The 22,419-nt window shown below is 39.0% G+C and overlaps 1 protein-coding gene across 50 annotated transcripts in view; it reads right to left on the reverse strand.

The window, feature by feature from the left end:
- Window positions 1-22,419, reverse strand: part of EPB41 (erythrocyte membrane protein band 4.1) — a 233,172-nt gene that overhangs the window by 101,776 nt on the left and 108,977 nt on the right. For all 50 annotated transcript variants that reach the window (XM_055389777.2, XM_063701041.1, XM_055389773.2 and 47 more), the window contains exons 4-7: window positions 21,425-21,529; window positions 6,843-6,885; window positions 2,992-3,067; window positions 291-509 (exon numbers count right to left, since the gene is read on the reverse strand). In XM_055389777.2, the coding sequence (XP_055245752.1) occupies window positions 291-509; window positions 2,992-3,067; window positions 6,843-6,885; window positions 21,425-21,529 (443 nt within the window). The remainder of the gene's footprint in view (window positions 1-290; window positions 510-2,991; window positions 3,068-6,842; window positions 6,886-21,424; window positions 21,530-22,419) is intronic.

A 22,419-nucleotide genomic window follows, 5' to 3' on the forward strand; every position in this document is an offset into this window, starting at 1 on the left:
CAAAAATAATAATAGCTGCCATTTGCTGAGCACTGAGCCAGCCACTGTGCTAAGTGCTTTACATATATTACCTCATTTAGTTTTCACCCTACAATGCAATGCCTATTACTCTGATGAGAAAGCTTAGATTAAGAGAGGTTAAGTAACCTGCCCAAAGTCAAACAGTGGAGGAAACTGACTCTTTCTATGGCACCATGATCCCTCTTAGGCAAACACTGAACCAATACCATGTTAAGTGTTTAAACTAATTGCCAAAACAAACACCGAACAAACCCTGGAGACATATTCACCTGTATGACTTATGCAGTTCCATGACCTTCTCTTCAAGTTCCTTGGTCTGATTCGGGGCCAGTTTAAAATCACTAACATAATCCACGCCATGGAGTTCTGGGTCGTAGTCTCCCAGTTCAGACTGGATGGTGTAAGAACCTAATAATGCTAAGGTTGCAAAGGAACAGGGCAGACGTCCTGCAACTATGTCCTGCCGAAGCTGAAGACATAAATAATATCTACAGCCAAAAGAGAAAAATGTTATGTCAGCAACAACAACAACAAAATATAGAGAGAGAAAAAGGAGAAAAGGGGAGAAACAGAAAGGGAGAGAGAGAAAAAATAAGGACACAGAAGAAAAGAAAGCAATTAAGTAAATATGAGATAATATTAATAACTTCAATCTAGGTAGTTGGTATATGGTAGTTCATTGCGCTATTATTTCTCTCTGTGTGTTTGAAATTTTTACATATTAAAACTTAAAAAAAATACTGTAACTATATTGGACACGTTTAGAAAGAGGAAAGGTTGGAAAAGTCTAAAGGAAGTAATGAAACTACTATTTTTTTTAAGTATACTAAGTACCACAGATATATAAATTATCTCACCTAATCTTCACACACACACATACACACACACACAAAAAAAACTTGGGAGGTAGGTATCATTGCCAGATTATAGATGAGGAAGCAGCTCAGAAGCTTAGCGTGCTCGGTGTCAGGTAGTAATGAAGACTGGCTCCAAAACCAGGCCCTTTCTTTTCTATCACATTGCTATGCCAAGTGTGCAGATATAGTCCTTCATATACAAAGATGACATTACTGACATTTTCACTAGGATATAAATATTCTGGTGTATTTTCTCTCCAAGATGAGTTAAGTTGCACGCAGCTTTCTACATACTATTAGCCACCTTGTAAGACTAATCCCATCTGTGTGCTAAACTGTTGGGAACTGCAGTTTGCAGTTAAAACAGTTCAGTCCAACAAACCAAATGAGTGCCTTACCACGCTGACACTTTTCTCTCCATCAGTGTAACGTTCACACCTATGGCCCTGACTTCCTTACCACGTGTTCTAATTGACTGAGTTCACCAATTCAGACAGTTTTACCAAACAGGAAAGTATTATTAAATTGACAATTCCTAAATTAATTAGAATCATATCTTTGCTTCTATTATAAGATATTAAATAACATTTTGCTATAATTAGTCATAACGTACATTTTTTTAAATGTCAGAACAATGCCAAACAAGGCACAAAAATTTTAAACTCCTCTAAAATGTAAATAATTAGCAAAGATTTTTAGAAATGTGTTTTGTTTTATACATAAGCCTAGACGGAAAAAGACGATTAAGTAGCAACTCCAAAAGACAAATATTACTGTGAAAAAGAAATAACCAAAGGAATCTTTTAAGGCAGAAATCCAGCATCTCAACTTCAAGAATGTACGGAGGATGACTAGATGACAAATAATAAGAAAAAATGGCATTGACTTTGTATAGAACTTAATAATCAGATTTTTAAAGAGGTTAGTCTATTCTCTTATTTGAGAGATATGGAAACTATCTAGGCCTAAAGACTGTAAATCTGCCTGGAATCAGATAGTTGGCAGCAAAATCAGAAATAGAAAGCAGTTACTCAACAACCAACAGTTTAATTTAAGAAACATTTGACAAGCATCTCCTGTGGATAAGACCCTATGCAAGATGTCATGAATATAAATATGCACAGTAGTACTTTATAATATATTGATTTTCCATTTTCTTTTTTAGTTAATATTTTTATAGAATCCAATAAAAGCCATTTTCTTAAAAGACATCAGTAGGCTGTTTTTAAAGAGTACAGGATTTAATAAATTAGGTGGGCTCCAAGGAAGATTCAGTTCAGGGGATTAAGTACTTCATCAAACATTTTAAAAGGGAGATAGGAAGAAATAATAACACTTAGGCTTTCAGCTTTTTTGATACCTATAAGAAGGAAGATGGTGGGGCCGGGTGCAGTGGCTCAAGCCTGTAATACCAGCACTTTGGGAGGCCGAGGCAAGCAGATCACCTGAGGTTAGGAGTTCGAGACCAGCCTGGCCAACATGGCGAAAACCCGCCTCTACTAAAAATACAAAAAAAAAAAAAAATTAGCAGGGCGTGGTGGTGCACATCTGTAATCCCAGCTACTCGGGAGGCTGAGGCAAAAGAATCGCTCGAACCCAGGAGGCTGAGGTTGCAGTGAGCCAGGATCGTGCCATTGCACTCCAGACTGGGTGACAAGAGCGAGACTCCGTCTCAAAAAACAAAAAACAAAAAACAAAAAACAACAACAAAAAGAAGGAACATGGTGGGAAAGGAGTATGAAAAGAGACCCCAAAAAACAAACAAAAAAAACAGTAGAGTCATTTTACCACTATATTTGTGTCTTGCCCTTTGGAGGGTGCTGGTAGAAGCCCTGCCCACAGCTTGGCATAATATCCATGATAAGCAAGGCCAGTTCCCCTGCCAATTTCCTGATACTTATGATACAGGTCACAGATACTCAAGGCTTTTAGATTCACTTATTTGTATGCCTGCCTTGAAGTGACCAGAAACTTTCAATCCTAGGCTACTTAATATCATTATTTTTCTTCAGTTCTGAATACGGAATTAGCAGAGCTTATGGTGGTAAGAATTACTATCTCATCATACACATTACTATATGATAAATTATATATTTAACTATTACTTATTTACCTTGTTATGTCTTCTGTTAACTGTGCTGGGTCAGGTGGATAAAACTTTACATTAAATGTAAAATTCCAAGGGACACCTATAAAAATAAACACAAAAGAATTTTACGTTTATACCTAAGTTTCTAATTGTTGGAAGTACCTCAAAATATTCAAACATTTCTCTTTTTCTTTTTCTTTCTTTCTTTTTTTTTTTCTTTGAGACGGAGTCTCACTCTTGTTGCTCAGGCTGGAGTGCAGTAGCATGATCTCTGCTCACCACAACCTCCACCTCCCAGGTTCAAGCGATTCTTCTGTCTCAGCCTACTGAGGAGCTGGGATAACAGACATGCACCACCACGCCCGGCTAATTTTGTATTTTTAGTAGAGACAGGATTTCTCCATGTTGTTCAGGCTGGTCTCAAACTCCCAACCTCAGGTGATTCGCCCGCCTCGGCCTCCCAAAGTGCTGGGATTACAGGCATGAGCCACTACGCCCAGCCTACATTTCTCTTTTTATATTAATATATCTTTAAATATTTTCATGCTTGGTGAATAAAGCAATTTTTTAAAAAGAAGAAAGTTGCTTAGATATCACTTAAGGATTTGTGCTAGAGGATCTCATTTTTTTGCCTGACTTAATATAATCGTTTGATTTATAAAGGATTAGAACTACATAAACAAGGCTGGGCACAGTGGCTCATGCCTGCCATGCCTCACTTAATGACAGAGATACTCTGAGAAATGCTGGGTCTACAGGCATGTACACAACACTCAGCTAATTTTCAGATGTTTTGTAGAGACGGGGTCTCCCTATGTTGCCCAGGCTGGTCTCAAACTCCTGGGCTCATGCGATACTCCCACCTCAGTGTCCCAAAGTGCTGGGATTACAGGCATAAGCCATCGTGCCTGGCCTAAAATTAAGAGATGAAATAAATGTATATATATTGATATGGATAGCACTCCAAATTATGTTAAACAAAAAAGATTGGTTGCATATTTATATTAAAACACACGTTCACGTGTGTGTGTCTATATACATTCAGACCAGCCAGGTGTGGTGGGTTACACCTGTAATCCCAGTACTTTGAAGACTGAGAAGGGAGGCTCTCCCGAGTCCAGGAGTTCAAGGCTGCAATGAGCTAGGATTGTGCCACTCCACTCCAGCCTGGGTGGCAGAGTGAAACCCCATCTCTAAAAATATATATACATATTTAAAATATATATCACATATTATTACACTCAGACCATCTCTGGAAAGAGCACGTTACCATGGTTGCTTCCAGGAACGAAAACTGCATGACTAGGACAAGGAGAGAAGGGAGATTTACCTCGTACTATACTCATATGTATCTTTTTATTTTATACCACATATTTATAACATCTATTTTAAAAATTAAATTTAAAAACTATGTATAACATACTTGTAATTTTTATTTATTTATTTTATTTTATTTTTTTCAGACGAAGTCTTGCTCTTGTCCCCCAGGTTGGAGTGCAATGGCATGATCTCAGCTCACCGCAACCTCCACCTCCCAGGTTCAAACGATTCTCCTGCCTCAGCCTCCCCAGTAGCTGGGATTACAGGTACAGGCGCCTGCCACCATGCCCAGCTAATTTTTGTATTTTAAGTACAGACGGGGTTTCACCATGTTGGCCAGGCTGCTCTCGAACTCCTGACCTCAGGTGATCCACCTGCCTCGGCCTCCCAAAGTGCTGGGATTACAGGCGTGAGCCACTGCGACTGGCCATATACTTGTATTTTTAAAATGCAAAATTTATATATGCCTAGAAAAAAATATTGCAGATTATATCAGTTTAACAGTGATTATATCCAGAGGACAGGATTTAGAGGACTCTTACATTCTTCATGATAATTTCCTACAATGTTTAAATTTCTTACAATGGGTATATATTACTTGTGTGATTAAAAAAAAAAAAAAAACTTAAGGGCTGGGCGCCGTGGCTCACACCTGTAATCCCAACACTTTGGGAGGCCAAGGAGGGTGGATCACCCGAGGTCAGGGGTTCCAAACCATCCTGGCCAACATGGCGAAACCCTGTCTCTACTAAAAATAATACAAAATTAGCCAAGTATGGTGGCACATGCCTGTAATCCCAGCTACTTGGGAGGCTGAGGCAGAAGAATCATTTGAACCTGGGAGGTGGAGGTTGCAGTGAGCCGAAATCACACCATTGTACTCCAGCCTGGGCAACAAGAGCGAAACTCCATCTCAAAACAAACAAATAAACAAACAAAAACACAAAAAACAAAATTTAAAAAACCCCCACCTTTGCAATAAATGTCATTCTTCCCCTTGGCTTAAAAAAATGTTTACAGTTTGATTCTCTATTAAAGTTTTTGTAAGGGACATGGTGTTTTTCTTGTTTTGTTTTGTTTTTTTCCCCCATGTTGAAGAAAGTGTTTTTATTATTCTGTAATTTTTTTTTTTTTTTTGAGATGGAGTCTTGCTCTGTCGCCAGGCTGGAGTGCAGTGGCGCGATCTCGGCTCACTGCAACCTCCGACTCCCTGATTCAAGCAATTCTCCTGCCTCGGCCTCCTGCGTAGCTGGGATTACAGGCATGCGCCACCACACACCCAGCTAATTTTTGTATTTTTAGTAGAGACAGGTTTCACCATGTTGGCCAGGATGGTGTAATTTTTTTTAACTGAAAAATATTAAGGTTCCTTTTCTTAGCAAGATTTTTTTTTAAATACCCAGGAAGATAATCTACTAGATATTCTTTTTTACTCATCATAAACTCTGTTAACTTTTTCTCTTAAAGAATCTTCTTGGATAATCATATCTTCCTAATATTTCATATTAAAAGTATTTTCATTGAAAGGAGCAAGGAGTTATATTTTTCTTGTGGTGTCTCAAATATTCTGAATACTTGTTTGCTCTGACTTGCATTTTAAAACGAGCTTTTATAGGTAGAAAGCAAATACAGAGAGTTATCAGTCCAAAAGAGTATTTTGTTTCTTCTGTTAAGAAAACTAAACAATTACAAATAGGGTCTAAAGAAAAACATTTCACCATAACAAAAGTGTTTTCTTCTAAGAAACAAATGAAAAGTAAAGTTTGTTTTCAGGTGAGTGTTAAAACTTACTAATCATGATAAATAACAACTATTGCATTTCCTGGAAGTTTCTTCAAAACTAAACTAAAAGGACAGGTAGTCTTAATTAGCCATTGGGCCTGGGACTGCAAAATACTAATCTGTACTTTTTTCAACCCAGAAATATTTATCCCAGGACACCAGTCTGATCAGGGTGTAAAGCAGGACTATACATTAGAGTTAGAGCTAGGAGCAAAGCCACAATGTCAGAAGGGTCAGTGGCAAGCAATTCTTGTCCTTCCATTCTTTTTTTCTTCCACAGTCCTTTATACTGCAGTTTGGAAGAGGACTGTTAAAAGGGATGAAAACAACCATAAAGAGGAAAACATAAAATTTATAATGCAATAGTTCAGAACAATTTCAAAGGAATAGGATACGGCAGCAAACTCCTAGTAGGCAACTGCGGTTTCAAGTCACTACCATTTTGAGAACTGACTCCCATATCCTTTTTCTTTTCTCATCTTTGTTCTTTTCCACCTTCTGTTACTCTCAACTCTTCCTATCTTCCCCAACTTTGCCCAGTTGTAAAAAAAAAAAAAATCAACAAAATCTGACCTACATCTCAATAGTATCCACCTCTGCTATATTTTTCTATTATGGAATCTCCTCCTTCCAGGAGAAGGCTTTATCTCGATTTCAAAGCAATCTGCAGTAGTCAGGATTCTAAAGTGACTGACTCACAGCCAGAAATGGTTGGAAATCCTCTGACCTACTAAAAGAAAGAAAGAACTATAAAAAGAGCTATATCCACTTACCACGAACCTGCTTTTTTATTTCTTTGGCGGAATCCAGCCACGTCTGTAAAAAAGGAGAAAAGGCATTCACACAGAGCTCCAAAACACATAAACAACAGAGTACTGGAAGCAAGATCACTGACTATCTTCAAATAGTGCCTCCAGATCAACCTGCATTTCCTTTGATAGTCTTTGCATTAATTTCACAAAGCATAGTGATTTTGAGCAGACAAAAAGGGACCCTGACATTTGGGTTGAATATTAGCTCCACTACTTCCTGGCTGAGTGACTTTAGGAAATCTGTACCTCAGTTTCCTCATCTATACAATGAGATATTGGTAGTAGTGCCTACTTCATAGTGTTACTGTGAAGATAAAATGAGTTAATACATGTAAATATATTAGTAAACAGCAAATGCTAAGTAAGCATTGGTTATTTATATTATTCTATAAAGACTAGTAGATAGCTACAACCAGAATTAATTGACAGCATCCACATTTTATTTTCCCCTCCAACCCTGACCTTTAGTCTCCTTCAAGTTTTTTCTTTTTTTCTTTTCTTTTTTTTTTTTTTGAGAAGGAGTCTCGCTCTATTGCCCTGGCTAGAGTGCACTGGCACAATCTCAGCTCACTGCAACCTCTGCCTCGTGGGTTCAAGCAATTCTCCTGACTCAGCCTCCCAAGTAGCTGGGATTACAGGTGCCCACGACCACACCCGGCTAATTTTTGTATTTTTAGTAGAGATGGGGTTTTGCCAAACATGTTGGCTAGGCTGGTCTCAAACTCTTTTCTTTTTTTTTTTTTTTTTTTTTTTTTTGAGACAGAGTTTCACTCTTGTCGCCCAGGCTGGAGAGCAATGGCGCAATCTCGATGTCAGCCCACTGCAACCTCCGCCTCCCGGGTTCAAGTGATTCTCCTGCCTCCGCCTCCTGAGTAGCTGGGATTACAGGTGCATGCCACCATGCCCAGCTAATTTTTGTATTTTTAGTAGAGATGGGGTTTCACCATGTTGGTCAGGCTGGTCTCCAACTCCTGACCTCAGGTGATCTGCCCGCCTTGGCCTCCCAAAGTGCTGGGATTATAGGCATGAGCCACTGTGCCTGGCCAAAGTTTTCTATATCAGCACAGTATTCAGTACATGGCTTGTGCCCAGTTAACGTTTACTGAATGAATAAATATTTTGTTTTCCCGAACTACTCTTGCCCACGCCAATCTTGTCCTTCACTGTTCTCCCACTCCACTTAGAATCTGCACACCACTAGGCTAGGGCTCCTCAACCCATGGTAGACCATGCAAAATAAGGGCACTGGAAAAGAACCTCACCGTTAACATCTTTCATAGGTCCCTTTGAGAAATGTTTAAAGACAGAAATTTCTAAATTTCTAGAATTGTTTAAAACATTTTAATGGAATATAAGATACATGTCGAAAAGTACATAAAATGTAAGTATAAAGATCAATAAAATATCAAAGTGAACATATAAGAATTATAACATTACTAGCACCTCAGGAGCCCCTCTCTTGCCTCTTCCTAATCCCTCCCCTTCCCTTGTCCAAAAGATTAAAAATTGAATTTCAGTGGCATTTTATTTATTTATTTAGACAGGGTCTCGCTCTGTGGCCCAGGCTGGAGTTTAGTGATGCAATCTTGGTTCTCTGCAAGCTCCGCCTCCCGGGTTCAAGCAATTCTCCTGCCTCAGCCTCCCGAGTAGCTGGGATTACAGGCAACCACCACCATGTCTGGCTACTTTTTTTGTATTTTTAGTAGAGATGTGGTTTCACCATGTTGGCCAGGCTGGTCTGGAACTCCTGGCCTCAAGTGATTTGCCCACCTCGGCCTCCCAAGTGCTGAGATTACAGGTGTCAGCCACCGTACCCAGAGACAGTGGTATTTAGAAAAAAGGAGTAAGGTGTCCCCTTCTCACCCTCTACCAACAAGGGCAGAGCATATGGTGACTATCCCATTTGCCCTATTGAAGGAATGGGCTTGAACACCACATTTTTAAAATTGAGTATATACTACTTTGACTATTATATAATCATTACAACAGACAATAAACCTAAGAGTGGAGACTAGTTTTCTTTTATACTCCCACCACAATTAAACCAGAAAATTAATATATATAATAAATGCCACATATTATTAAATTGTTCTAAGGTATAAAAATAAGCACATACTTGTTTAAGCCCTGTCAGAAAGGTGTGACCTGGGTGTTTTCTCCTTAGTCTTTCATTTAGACTAAAGAAAATTTTTAAAAAGTTGCTGTATTTTCAAAGGCAAAGCAAGACTTTAAAAGCACCAACTGAGTTTCATGAAACCTCTGAGAACCTTGGTTTATACCATGCAATCCAGAACTACTACCACTTTTTACCACTTTGGAGTAGATATTTCTTACCATAGAAGACTCATGTTTTCCATTATTTTAAGAGAATCTCCCTAGGTAAGCCAAAGCTGCCAAGTTCCTTCCAGGGATTCTATGAGCCATTCTGAGTCTGTGCTAGAATTTCTACTAACTTGACATAGGGAAGGCAAACCCACTTTTGTGTCAATCATGTAAAGACTCCAGGGTATAAGCTACCATGTAGAATAAATTGTTGTTGCTTCAATTACCTACACCTCCAAATCAAAATCAAAAACAAAATCTTCTGGAGATAATAAAAATCAATGTGTACAAGAACAGGTACTTTTATGCTCAATTTAAATTGTTTAATTTCCAGCATTTTAGTTAGCCAACAAATATTTGAGGAATGCTTCCATGTGCTAGGTACTGTGGTTACAAAAAAAAAAAAAAAAAGAAGGATTAAAAACTAGCACTGGTCCTTAGGGAGCTGTCATTCTAATCAGGAGGCAAAAAGAGAACAATCAGTTTGTTCGAGGAGGTGTGACAACTACAATGATAAAAAATATGTGCTAGTGCTATGATAGAGCATAGGGTATTCTGAGAGCACAGAGGACATGCACCAAAATGGTTTAGAAGTCAGTTAGGAAATGTTTCTTAATAGAATGTCTGGGGGATCTAAATGGAGTCTTGAAGGACAAATGAGTTAGCCAGGCAAAGAAGAAAACGAAATAATTAGAAAGGCACAAAAGTATAAAAGTGACTGCAATACACCTGAGTTGCTGCATGTGGTTCAGCATAGCTGGAGCACAGAGGCAAAGAGGAGAGATGTAAAACTGAAAAGAACAGTAAGGACCAGACATGGAGGGAGAGTATTCCATGCTAAGAACTTAGACTTTATCAAGTTCTTAGCAAGTGGGAGCCATTGAAGGATTTAAAATAAAGGAGTGACATCAATTAGAGAAAGCATGACTGTAGCCAGGCGGACCAGAAAAGACACTGTTGTTGAGAATGATAACTGTGGTCCAGCAGAATATAATGGTTAAGGGTACAGGCTTTGAAGTCAGACAGTCTTGAATTCCAATCCTGCCTCACCCTCTCTACCATTTAGCAGCTGTGTAACCTTACATAAGACAGTGTTTCTGAGCCTCAATTTTCTCATATGTATAATTGGGATAAAACTACCATCCTCACAGAGTTATTGTGGGTTAAATTATTTGATGTATACTAAAAGCTCACAGCCAGTATTCAATAAATGGTACTGATATTGATCAAAAGGGTCTGATGGGATAAAGTCTATGGGACAGAGGAAAAAAAATTAAGAGTTAAAGCTATTACGATTTGTGACTAAGTAAATGGGATGTAGGGGAAGGATGGGCTCATGATGAGGGTTGGTAAGGTATAGTGGTAAAGAATAATTCTCAAGTTGCTGGCTTGGGCAACTGGGTGGATGTGGCACTATTCACTAAAACAGGAAATACAGGAAAAGGAACACATGTTATAAAGGAGAAAAAAACAGCAACAAGAAACAACCTACATGTACATCAACAATTGAATGAATAAATTGTAATATATTTAAATAGGTATATGTTTAAAGTATCTTTGGAAATCCAAGTGGAATATTTCATAGAAAGCTGTATAAGCAGGTCTGGCACTCAGAAAAGAAATTTGGACCAGATATACATTTGGGCACCTTCCTCATGTAGGTGCTAGATGAACCCATTAAAGAAGATTTAAAAATCACCCAAGGAGTATGTATTAGAGTGAAAATAAAGGGGGACACTTGGGGAACACTTGCATTTAAGGTATGGAGAGAGAACAAAGAGCTGAGAAGTAAATTGAGAAGAAGAGACTATAGTGGTGAGAGAAAGACAGGAAAGGCTGGTATCACAGTATGTAAAGGAATAGGAAGTTTCAAGGAGGGAGTAATTAAGATCATCAATACTGCAAAACAGACAAGTAACATGAGGATAAAACATGTCAGATGTATCTTGGTAAGAACAGTTTCAGCAGAGCAATAAGGGCAGAAATCAAAATGCAATGAGTTATATCAAGTGCAGATGAGGACATGGCACAGCTGAAACTTTCGCTTATTACTTGTGAGAATGTAAACTGGTAAAACCACTACAGAAAACTGTTTGATAGTATCACTAAAGCTGAACATACGCCTTCTCTAAAATCCGTCAGTCTCACACCTAGGAACATGGCCAACAGAAATGTTTACGGTGAGATGTATACCAAAAGGCACCTACAAGAATGTTCCTAGCAGAAGCATTCGTAAAAGCCCCAAACTGTAAACAAGCCAAATGTCTATCAATAGTAGAGTACATAAAGTGTGGTGTAGTCAAGCAATGAAATATTATATTATACAGTAACGAGGCCGGGAGGCTGAAGCAGGAGGATCGCTTGAGCCAGGGAGGTGGAGGATGCAGTAAATCAAGATTGTACCACTGCACTCCAGCCTGGACAACAGAGTGAGACCCTGTCTCAAAAAAAAAATTATACAGTAATGAGAATGAACTATTGCTATTTGAAACAGCATGAATGAATCTCAAAAACATCATAATAAATGAAACCAAAGAAACCCTACCTAAGAGAAGACACTGTATGATTTTATTTATGTAAAGTTTAAAAACAGGCTAAAGTGATTGATGGTGATAGACATCAGGATGAAGTAACTTTTTTTTTTTTTTTTTAATTTTGGGATAGGGTCTCACTCTGTTACCCAGGCTGGAGTGCAGTGGCACAATCTCGGCTGACTGCAACCTCCACCTCTCCGGCTCAAGCAATCCTCCCACCTCTGACTCCTGAGTAGCTGGGACTACAGGTGCTCACCACCACACCTGGCTAATTTTTTTGTATTTGTAGGGACAGGGTTTCACTATGTCGCCCAGGCTGGAGGAAGAAGTTACTTTTGATGGGGAGTGGGGAGGAGTAACAACTGATAAGGGGTTGGAGGTAGTGACTGGAAGGGACACAATAGGGGATTTTAGAGTTCTGATAATGTTCATTTTTCTTATCTTGGGGGCGTTTATACAGATGTGTTCACTTTTAAAAAATTCTTTGGCCGGGCGCAGTGGCTCACACCTGTAATCCCAGCACTCTGGGAGGCCCAGGCGGGTGGATCATGAGGTCAGGAGATCGAGACCATCCTGGCTAACACAGTGAAACCCCGTCTCTACTAAAAACTCAAAAAAATTAGACGGGCAGGGTGGCGGGCACCTGTAGTACCAGCTACTCAGGAGGCTGAGGCAGGAGAATGGCGTGAACCCGGGAGGCGGAGCTTGCAGTGAGCCAAGATCAAGCCACTGCACTCCAGCCTAGGCGACAGAGCGAGACTCCGTTTCAAAAAAAAAAAAAAAAAATTCTTTGGGATGTATATGTACGATTTACACCTTTCTTGTGTTATGTTAAGCTAATATGCAGTAAGGCAATAGAGAATAACATATGCAAACCAATTTCTCAAAGAGTATGGTTACAGCATGGAAGAAAGGGTTAGAGCTAGAGGAAAAAAGCAGGATCTTCAGATGTCCCCTAAAATAGCAATTCTGAATAATCTAGTTCTATTTGAATATTTTCAGTGGTATGGATTCTTTTTGAAGAGTCCATTTCATCAATCATATCTTGAGAATTAAATATATTAACACTTTAAGCAGAATTTAAGCTTGTGCATTAAAAAGAATTATATTCCTTCTCTGGCTTAAAAAACAACTTTCCAAATAATATAGAGGTGAAGAGCAGCAATATCCTAATATAGATCTTCATTCATTTGGCTAAAGTATTACCCGTCTCCTATGGGTTCTTCTTTCAAAACACCTTCTCACAAGTGGTTTCTTCTACTTGGAATACTCTCTCCCTCCTTCTTCATCTGGAAGATTCCTGACTGTCTCTTATAATTCATATCTGTTATTATCTTCTCCAGAAAACCCCTTCTGACTCCCCATCCATGTGGGTGTCCATCTTACTGCTATTGCCTAGTCAGTCTGGGAGCTCCATGAGGAAAGAGACTGTCGTTTATAGCTCTGCCCAGCACAAGGCAGATACTATTTGAATAATAAATGTTTATGAATGAATGAACAAAGAATAGATGAATGACGCTACTGAAGTAAACCAGGATAGATTAATAAAGTTTCAACTACAGAAATGGCATTTAAAGAGGTAAAATGAATAGGAGCAGACATAGTTTGGATGTGTATCCCCACCCAAATCTCATGTCAAATTGTAATCCCTAGTGTTGGAGGTGGGGCCTGGTGGGAGATGACTGGATCATGGGGGTAGATTTCCCCCTTTGGTGTTGTTCTCATGATAAGAGTTCTCACAAGATCTGGTTGTTTCAAAGTACGTAGCATCCCACCCCCTCTTCCTCCTGCTCTGGCCATGTAAGATGTGCCAGCTTCCCCATAGTCTTCTGCCATGATTCTAAGTTTCCTGAGGCCTCCCCAGAAGCTGATGCCACCATGCTTCTTATACAGCCTGCAGAACCATGAGCCAATTAAACCTCTTTTCTTTATAGATATTTCTTTATAGCAGTGCAAGAACAGACTAACACCTTTCATATCTTCGGCAGCATTTACAACCTTAGGTCATAATGTTTTTAAAAAAAGAACTCCATTCCCTGAGTTAGTCATCAGCTACCCTTATATGGAGGTCCTAAAACCCCCACGCATACACATAAGAGATTTATACAAATCCTTGTCTTTTGAGGTAAAAGACTTTTGTACAGCTCCAGAAGTCTATCTGTCTTAACTCAAGGAATAACCTTATTTATGCTGCTGTTAGGATGTTGACTTCAAATCACTGCTCCAAGTTATGTTATAGAAACTCTAGAGCACAGGTAATTCTAGGTCTCATTCTTTAAGTACTAAGTTAAAACACAAAAAATAAGAAACAAAACCCAAAAAAACCACATTTAAATTCATTAGAGGTGTTGACCCAAATCTCTGTAGCAAAAGACAAGATAACAAATGCAGCCTCCCTACTCTGCAAGTATATTTACAAAATTCCCCTTCGTCTTTCTAATTTGCCAGACAATAAAGATACAACCATGACTGCCACTTGCCTTCAAGGCCAGTCATGAATCAATGAGAATCAATCCTTTCAGATGACTATAAACTAAATTACTCATACTCTTTATTTAATAGTCACTCCATTGGTGTTTGCTCTTTGCCTGTGAAGGTGAGCAAAAGACTTCTGTTTGACTGATGATCTTTTCAGACTGATTATCTGACTCTAAAGGTAAGAAAATTCATCCACACAGAAAATGGATGGAAAAAGACAATGACTATATACCATTGAATTGCATGTAGTCCTAATTTAAAATTCTCATTATTTACCAGAAGAGCACAAGTTTTCTGCTTAGAGATGAAATTTGGAGGGAGGTGGAATTAATGTAAGTGACTTCTCTCCCAAGGAAAAAATCCTTGATCCATTAATAAATAATTATAAGCAGGAATAAAATATAGGAAGCAACTATTTAACTGACAATTTTGATTCATAGTGGCAACAAATCTCTCACAGAGCTATAGAAGTTTGCTTCTGGGCTGGGCGCAGTAGCTCATGCCTGTAATTCCAGCACTTTGCGAGGCAAGGCAGTTGGATCACCTGAGGCCAGGAGTTCAAGACCAGCCTGACCAACATGGTGAAACTCTGTCTATACTAAAAATAGAAAAATTAGCTGGCTGTGGTGGTGGGCGCCTGTAATCCCAGCTACTTGGGAGGCTGAGGCGTGAGAATCACTGGAACCTGGGAGGTGGAGGTTGCAGTGAACTAAGATGGCACCACTGCACTCCAGCCTGAAAGAAAAAGAAGTTTGCTTCTTACCGCTTTTCCACTTGTCTTGCCAGACCCTAGCAATAGGCCTCACGCAGTCAGTAGGAAAAGGGAACAAGCAAGCCACTCCATATGAGGGAAAACTTTCCTCCCTGCTAAATGTACTTAATTGTCTACAAACAAAGCAAAAAGCTCTTAATGACAGAAGTTACATATACAAAGGACAAATCTTTCCATATACAAAAAGAAGACACCAGAGAATGGAAAGAAGAGAAAACAGTTGTCTCTCATGGTATTATGGCTCACATTTTTTTTCTACAACATAAACTAATTCTGTAGAGGAAACAAAAAAACTACAGATGAAATGTAAAAATCAAGGAAAGGAGTAAAAAGCTAAAGAAGAAAATAACTTAGGAAGGGGCAGCAGGCAAGGAGCTACAGGAGTAAACTGACTGTGCAACTAGAGGATGTCACTCTGCCTTTACTCACTCTGTCACGCTGTGCTTCAGTTTCCTCATCTATAAAATGGGGGGATGAGCCCCCAAAGCCTGTATAGCTCTATTACCTTCTGTATTTTCAGAATGGCGGAAAACTTAGATGACCATGATTTACTATGAACTTTACGGATTCTATCATTTCACAAATATCTGTGTACTTCTAGAGAAGGTCTTATCTAGAAATTTGGCTTATTGACAGTACATATACATAGACTGATAGTGTTAAACAAAAATTATGGAAGGCCATTGTTTTGGTCTAAGCTTCTTCACTGGCTCCAATAGATCAGGCCAAACCAAAATGGAGTCACTCATACTAAATACCACATAATCAAACTGAAACCTAAAGGAAGTGGGTAGATGCTAAACAGACCAGTTTTTCCTGAAAACAGGAGATTCCAGTCTACCTGAGTCAGTTTAACAAGAAAGTCCTCTCTGCTTTAGCATTTAGAAGAAAAGTAACTTGATGTAAACTAATCAGCTTTTTCCTATTACTTGGTTTCCTTATTCCTACCTTACAAAACCCACTGTTCTGCCATTGCTTATTGGGAACCCTCATTCTATTTTGTAGAATGAAGGCTGCCTAATACATGAATCACAAATAAAAGCCAATTAGATCTTTAACTAACTTTGTTGTGATTTTATCTTTTTCCAATAGCTAAAATAAAGCCATATAGTCTTGCCAAATACAATCAATTTTAAGTAAAAGATACACTGTTCTTTTGTACATCCTACCTAAGAACAGGTAGAATATTCAACTCGAAGGATGCTCCAGAATGCATCTCTAGATTATGACACACAAATCTTTTCTTTTAAAGCCAAGGCCTTGATTAATTGGTAATTTCATTTTAAAACAATAATACTATCTTTTTTTTTTTTTTGAGGTAGGGTCTTATTCCTGTCACCCAGGCAAGTGCAGTGGTGTACTCATGGCTCACTGCAGCCTCACTTTCCCAGGCTCAGGTTATCCTCCCACCTCAACCTACCGAGTAGCTGGGACTAGAGGTATGTGCCACCACACTCAGTTACTATTTTTTCATTTTTGGTAGAGACAGGGTTTCACTAGTCTCAAACTCCTGGGCTCAAGTGATCCACCTGCTTCTACATCCCAAAGTGCTGGGATTACAGGTATGAGCTACCATGCCCAGCCAATAATACTATCATAATAATAATGATAACACCTTATTTTTATTGAATGCTTACTACATGTCAAGCATGATTCTACATGCTTTCATATAGATTATCTCATTATCATTCCCATTTTACCAACGAGAAAACAGAAGGACAAGTAACTTATCTAACTTGCAACTAGTATGTGGCAAAGCTATTCTTTCAAGTGTAACAATATGTCTCACTCTTTCAATAAACATTTGTTGAATGTCTACCACATTCAGCCCAGGCAATATGCTAAATTAACATTCTTTAGGAAATCAGTCTGGTAAAAAATAGACGTGGGCCCAGAACAATAGATGAAAATCAACCCACACCAAGATATATAATTGTGAACTCTCAACTTCATAAGGACAAGAAAAAAGAAAAGATCATACTCGCTTGATTGTGTAAAGGAGGAGGGAGAGGAACAAAAGTCATACAAAAGATCAAAAATCAAAATGGCTCTGGCCTTTTCAAGAGCAACACTGGAAACTAGAAGACAATGAAGCAATGCCTTCAAAATTCTGAAGGCAAATAATTTCAAGCCTAAAATGCTATACCCAACAAAATTCAAAATCAAATGAGAAGGCAGAATAAAGCCATCTTTTCAGACATGTAATGTCTCAAAAACGATTACATCCCATGTACCATTTCTGAGGAGTAGCACTCTATCAAAACACAAAGAAAACCAAGGAAAAAGGAAACAGGAGAAACATCACAGGAAAGAGGCAAAGCACATCCCCAGGATGATAGTGATGGGAGATACCGAGGACAGCTCTGTATAAAACAGACTGTGATACCCATCCAGACTAGACAACTGTGACTTAAGAGACAGCATGATTTTTTTTTTGAGACAGGATCTCGCTCTGTTTCCCAAGCTGGAGTGCAATGGCGTGACCTCGGCTCCCTGCAACCTCTGCCTCCTGGGTTCAAGCGATTCTCATGCCTCAGCCTCCCGCATAGCTAGGATTACAGGCATGTGCCACCATGCCTGGCTAATTTTTGTATTTTCAGTAGAGATGTGGTTTCACAATGTTGGCCAGGCTGGTTACGAACTCAGGTGATCCACCCAGTTCAGCCTCCCAAAGTGCTGGGATTACAGGCATGAGCCACCACACCCAGCCAAGAGACAGCATATTAAGGAAGGCCTGCCATCACTAAGGTGTTTTTGCTACTGTACTGACCCTTTAACTTGACAGTCCTAAGGTGAATCTTTCCCAGAGTCATTTTTGTACAAGATTTACCTGGGCCATGTGCTAATGAAGTTCCTACTTTCCCTTCCATGCTCTGCTTCTTAGATCAGCTAAGGACTCTCGTTTTAATTAAAAATAAAAATTAAAAAAAAAAACACTCTGTTTTGACTTAACTTCTGAGCTGGAGGTTGACCATGATAAACTTAGAAGCATAAAATATACAGTAGCCCATTCCCTTTGACGATGTTCCCGCTGGATGTCCTATAAGAACCTGGTCCATACAGACCTGTCGATGCCCTGACTATGATAAGGCCAATTTTTCCCAGGATTCACTTGCCCACTGACTTCCCCAGTAGGGGCTCTTATAAACTATCAGGGAAGTTGAAGCCAGATTATGATTCAGAGGTACCAATTTTTCTTTTCCAAAAATACAGGGACAATAATGCCCTTTTCTTACACAGCCAGGTTTGTACTTTGTTATTAAGCTTTTATATTAAGCACTTTTAACAACACTTTACACATAAATATATAGGTGAACATAAATAAAGCAATTTAACATTTGCTCATTAAAAACTAATTACGGTTGGGTGCAGTGACTCACGCCTGTAATCCCAGCACTTTGGGAGGCCAAGGCGGGTGAATTGCCTGAGGTCAGGAGTTCGAGACCAGCCTGGCCAATATGGTGAAACCCCATCTCTACTAAAAATACAAAAAATTAGCCAGGCATGGTGATGCATGCCTGTAATCCCAGCTACTTGGGAGGCTGAGGCAGGAGAATTGCTTGAGCCCAGGAGGCGGAGATTGCAGTGAGCAGAGATCACACCATTGCACTCCATACTGGGTGACAAGAGTGAAGCTCCATCTCAAACAAACAAACAAAAACTAATTACAATAGTGGCAAGGCATAGTGGGTCATGCCTGTAATTTAGCACTTTGGGAGGCTGAGGCAGGAGGATTGCTTGAGCCCAGGAGTTCAAGACCAGCCTGAGCAACATAGTGAGGCCCTGTCTCTACAAAATATAAAAATTTAAAAATTGGCCCAGCATGGTGATGCGTGCCTGTGGTCCCAGCTACTTGGAAGACTGAGGTGGGAGGATCGATTGAGCCTGGAAAGCAGAGACTGCAGTGAGCCAAGATCGCACCACTGCACTCTAGCACAGGCAACAGAGTGAGACTCTGTCTCAAAAAAAAAAAGTGAAAACCACTATAAAGAAAATAAACTTGGTGACGACAGAATATAAATCCCAACAATGGTGAAAAGTTTTCAGTGTAACTGAAAATTTTTGTCCCAACGTGGGCCCTAGAAGCTCAACTGTAAGCAGAAATTATTTCTTCTGCTGAATGGCTTTAGATGAGCCAGCTTCTAGAAATGTATAAGTATGCTTAGATCACAGAAAAAAATATTTCCAGCCATATTAAACACGTAGGTACTTGGTGACTTTACATGCCAAATTAAAGGATTCTTAATTATTCTCAAATCAATCTGGGTTTTTTTTTCCCCACAATGTAACTATTCAATTTCTGGGAATCAAAATTATCTCACTGAGCTTACATAAAACACTTTTCAGAGTATTTCCCTTGATTCATGGGAGAATTTTCTTTTTTCTTTTTTTTGAGATGGAGTCTCACTCTGTTGCCCAGGCTGGAGCGCAGTAGCACAATCTCGGCTCACTGCAAGCTCTGCCTCCTGGGCTCACGCCATTCTCCTGCCTCAGCCTCCCGAGTAGCTGGTACTACAGGCGACCGCCACCATGCCTGGCTAATTTTTTTTATTTTTAGTAGAGACAGGGTTTCACCGTGTTAGCCAGGATGGTCTTGATCTCCTGACCTCGTGATCCGCCCGCCTCAGCCTCCCAAAGTGCTGGGATTACAGGCGTGAGCCACCGCGCCTCACCAATTCATGGGAGAATTTTCTAGCTCACAGTTGTAGAAAGTTTTTCACTGTAGTTTTGAGGGCATTGTTTTGTTTTTAAATTAACTTCAACGTTCCCTTACTAATGGGAAATAGTAGTTTCAATTAAGGCTAGACTTTTTCAAATTATTCATTGAAAAATTATAGTTGTATATATTTATGGGGCAGAAAGTGATGTTATGATTTTTTAATACAATGTGAAATGATCAAATCAAATGAATCAAACTATCCATCACCTCAAATATTTGACCTTGTGATGAGAACATTTGAGATTTACTCTCTTCGTGATATTGAAATGTACAGTACTCAAATATTAGCTATATTTACCAGTACAAGCTAGTTTGAGCCCTAAGGGAGACAAAGTAAAGGTTAAGTCTTTAAAGAATAATATTAACCTAGTGCTCAAACATAGTTCTGTTTGAGTTAGTAGTCATTCATAGAAGGAACAAATTTTTGTAAACTACTAGGTATATTCTACAAATAGATTTTGTTTAGGAAAAGGATAATTCCATGTCTTCTAGTTTGCATTATCTAACTCACACAACCTAATCTACAATTTGCAGATGTTAAAGGCTGCTGCCCTTCATCTTTTCTTAATAAACTGAAATCATCTTGGAGAAAGGATGAACTTAAATGGCTTAAATTCAGTGTCTACAAGACTCTCTCCACGATTCCCCACTTTACACCCACCCCGCAACCTGGACGTATACCTGTCCAGATTCATCTGTTACTCTATTCCTCATATCCTATGTTCAGCCAGGCTAGATGGCTTTCAGTTCCTGAACTGTCAGTCTCTCAACTCCAGGTCTTACACAAGCCATTCTCTCTCCACCTCACTTGCTCATTTTATCCTTCAGGTCTCTCTCAGCTAAGGCATCACCTCCCCAGAGGAGACTTCCCGGGCCATACTCTTCCCTGACAACCTGTATTTCCTTTTGTATAGCGCTCATCAAACCAGTAATTAATGTTATCTTCATAATAAACTGGAAGTTTCAGAGGGCAGGGACCACGTCTACCTTATTCACAGCTGCATCCATATCATCTAGTACAGCACCTGCAAATACTTGTTAAACTGGACTAAAGCTTTCATCATTAGATTTATGTTAAATATTTGCAATTTTCAATTAATTGGCCCAGGAAATAATTAAAGTGTTCTGAGGTAAATACCTGACTTTTAACCTTTCTTCCCTCCTCCAAGTCCATTCTTTTACCTCCTTCAAAAGTTAACAACGGTTTCCTTTTAGGTTGGAGGAAATGTCAGATTCATCATTATGACTGTTTCAATAATATTGGGATTTTATTCTGTTTCATAATGTTGCTTTCAAATTATAATTATATATCATAATTATATTTAATTATATGTCATTATAATATTAATAACAGATCCATTCAACAAGTATTTGTTATAAACCTATGCATTAGATACAATACCAATTGCATAATATATTAAGTTATTGACATCTACAGTACTTGCTAATCAGTGCATCATACCTCTTTATTTTCCTTGCCTTGTAAAAACATACAATATATACTTTATTTCAATGATGAAAGAATACACCAGCAATGGTCTTTCTTTTAAAATGTTAATTCTAGAAGAAAAATAGCAGGAAAATCTAAGAAATAAAAGTAGACAGGAATAACTCTAAGAACACTGGCTTAGAGAAGCAGGTATAGATACATTCTTAACAACAAAAGAATTAAAACAAATTTTTTGTCAGCTTCTTAAATTGCAAGCAGTCTCCTCACCTTAGAGGTTGCGTTATCCCAAATGGCTAGACCAAAATAGTCTTCTTCCAAAAGATTGAGATGCTCACATACTCGTTTAAGCAAATCTTGTCCCTTAGCATGTTTCTGCAAAGATATACGTGACTTAGTTGAGTTGAGGTTTCTTCTTCTTTTATTTTTTTCCCAAAAGAGATGGGGATTCACTCTGTTGCCCAGGCTGGAGTACAGTGGCCTGATCATAGCTCACTGCAGCCTCAACCTCCTGGGCTCAAGTGATCTTCCCACCTCAGCCTCCGGAGTAGCTAGGACTACAGATGTGCACCACCATGCCTGACTAATTTTTAAAATTTTTTGTAGAGAGAGTCTCATTATGTTGCCCGGGCTGGTTTTGAACTCCCGGGCTCAAGTGATTCCCCCCGCCTCAAGTGATTCCCCCGCCTCAGCCTTCCAACATGCTGGGATTACAGGTATGAGCCACTGCACCTGGCCTGAGGTTTCTTCTTATTTCTACACCCATCATGAAATAAAATAAAATGTCACTTTCCGATTTCTTCTTTCATCTTTGGTTATCAACAAACTTTCAGGTGGCTACATAGTTTAAGCAGAAAATATGATTTATAAAATTCCTGTTCTTCAATTTGTCAGTTTACATATGTAATACACATATACTAGTTTGGAAATTGTGTTACAATTCAAAGCAAAATTCTACCTTCCTTCCATCTCATATTCCCCATCTCCATCCTACACATCACATTCTTCATTTTTGGTGCAATATATCCTGTAGCATGCTATGAGCAACTGTCAGTTACCGTGACTACTTAAATTACTGAATCAACTGTCCAGAGTGACATTTAATTGTGGCTGTGGAAATCATTAGACTCTATCATTTTCAGACCAAATGTCCCAAAGAAAATGAGGTATGCCTCAACTCCCTACAATCTCTTTCAGAAAAATGAATAAAGTAAAATTCTAGATAGCCAACAGACACTACCTGTTGAAGTGGCTCCTTCAGTGGT

This window comes from Gorilla gorilla, chromosome 1 (assembly GCF_029281585.2).
Source record: "Gorilla gorilla gorilla isolate KB3781 chromosome 1, NHGRI_mGorGor1-v2.1_pri, whole genome shotgun sequence".
NCBI lineage: Eukaryota > Metazoa > Chordata > Mammalia > Primates > Hominidae > Gorilla > Gorilla gorilla.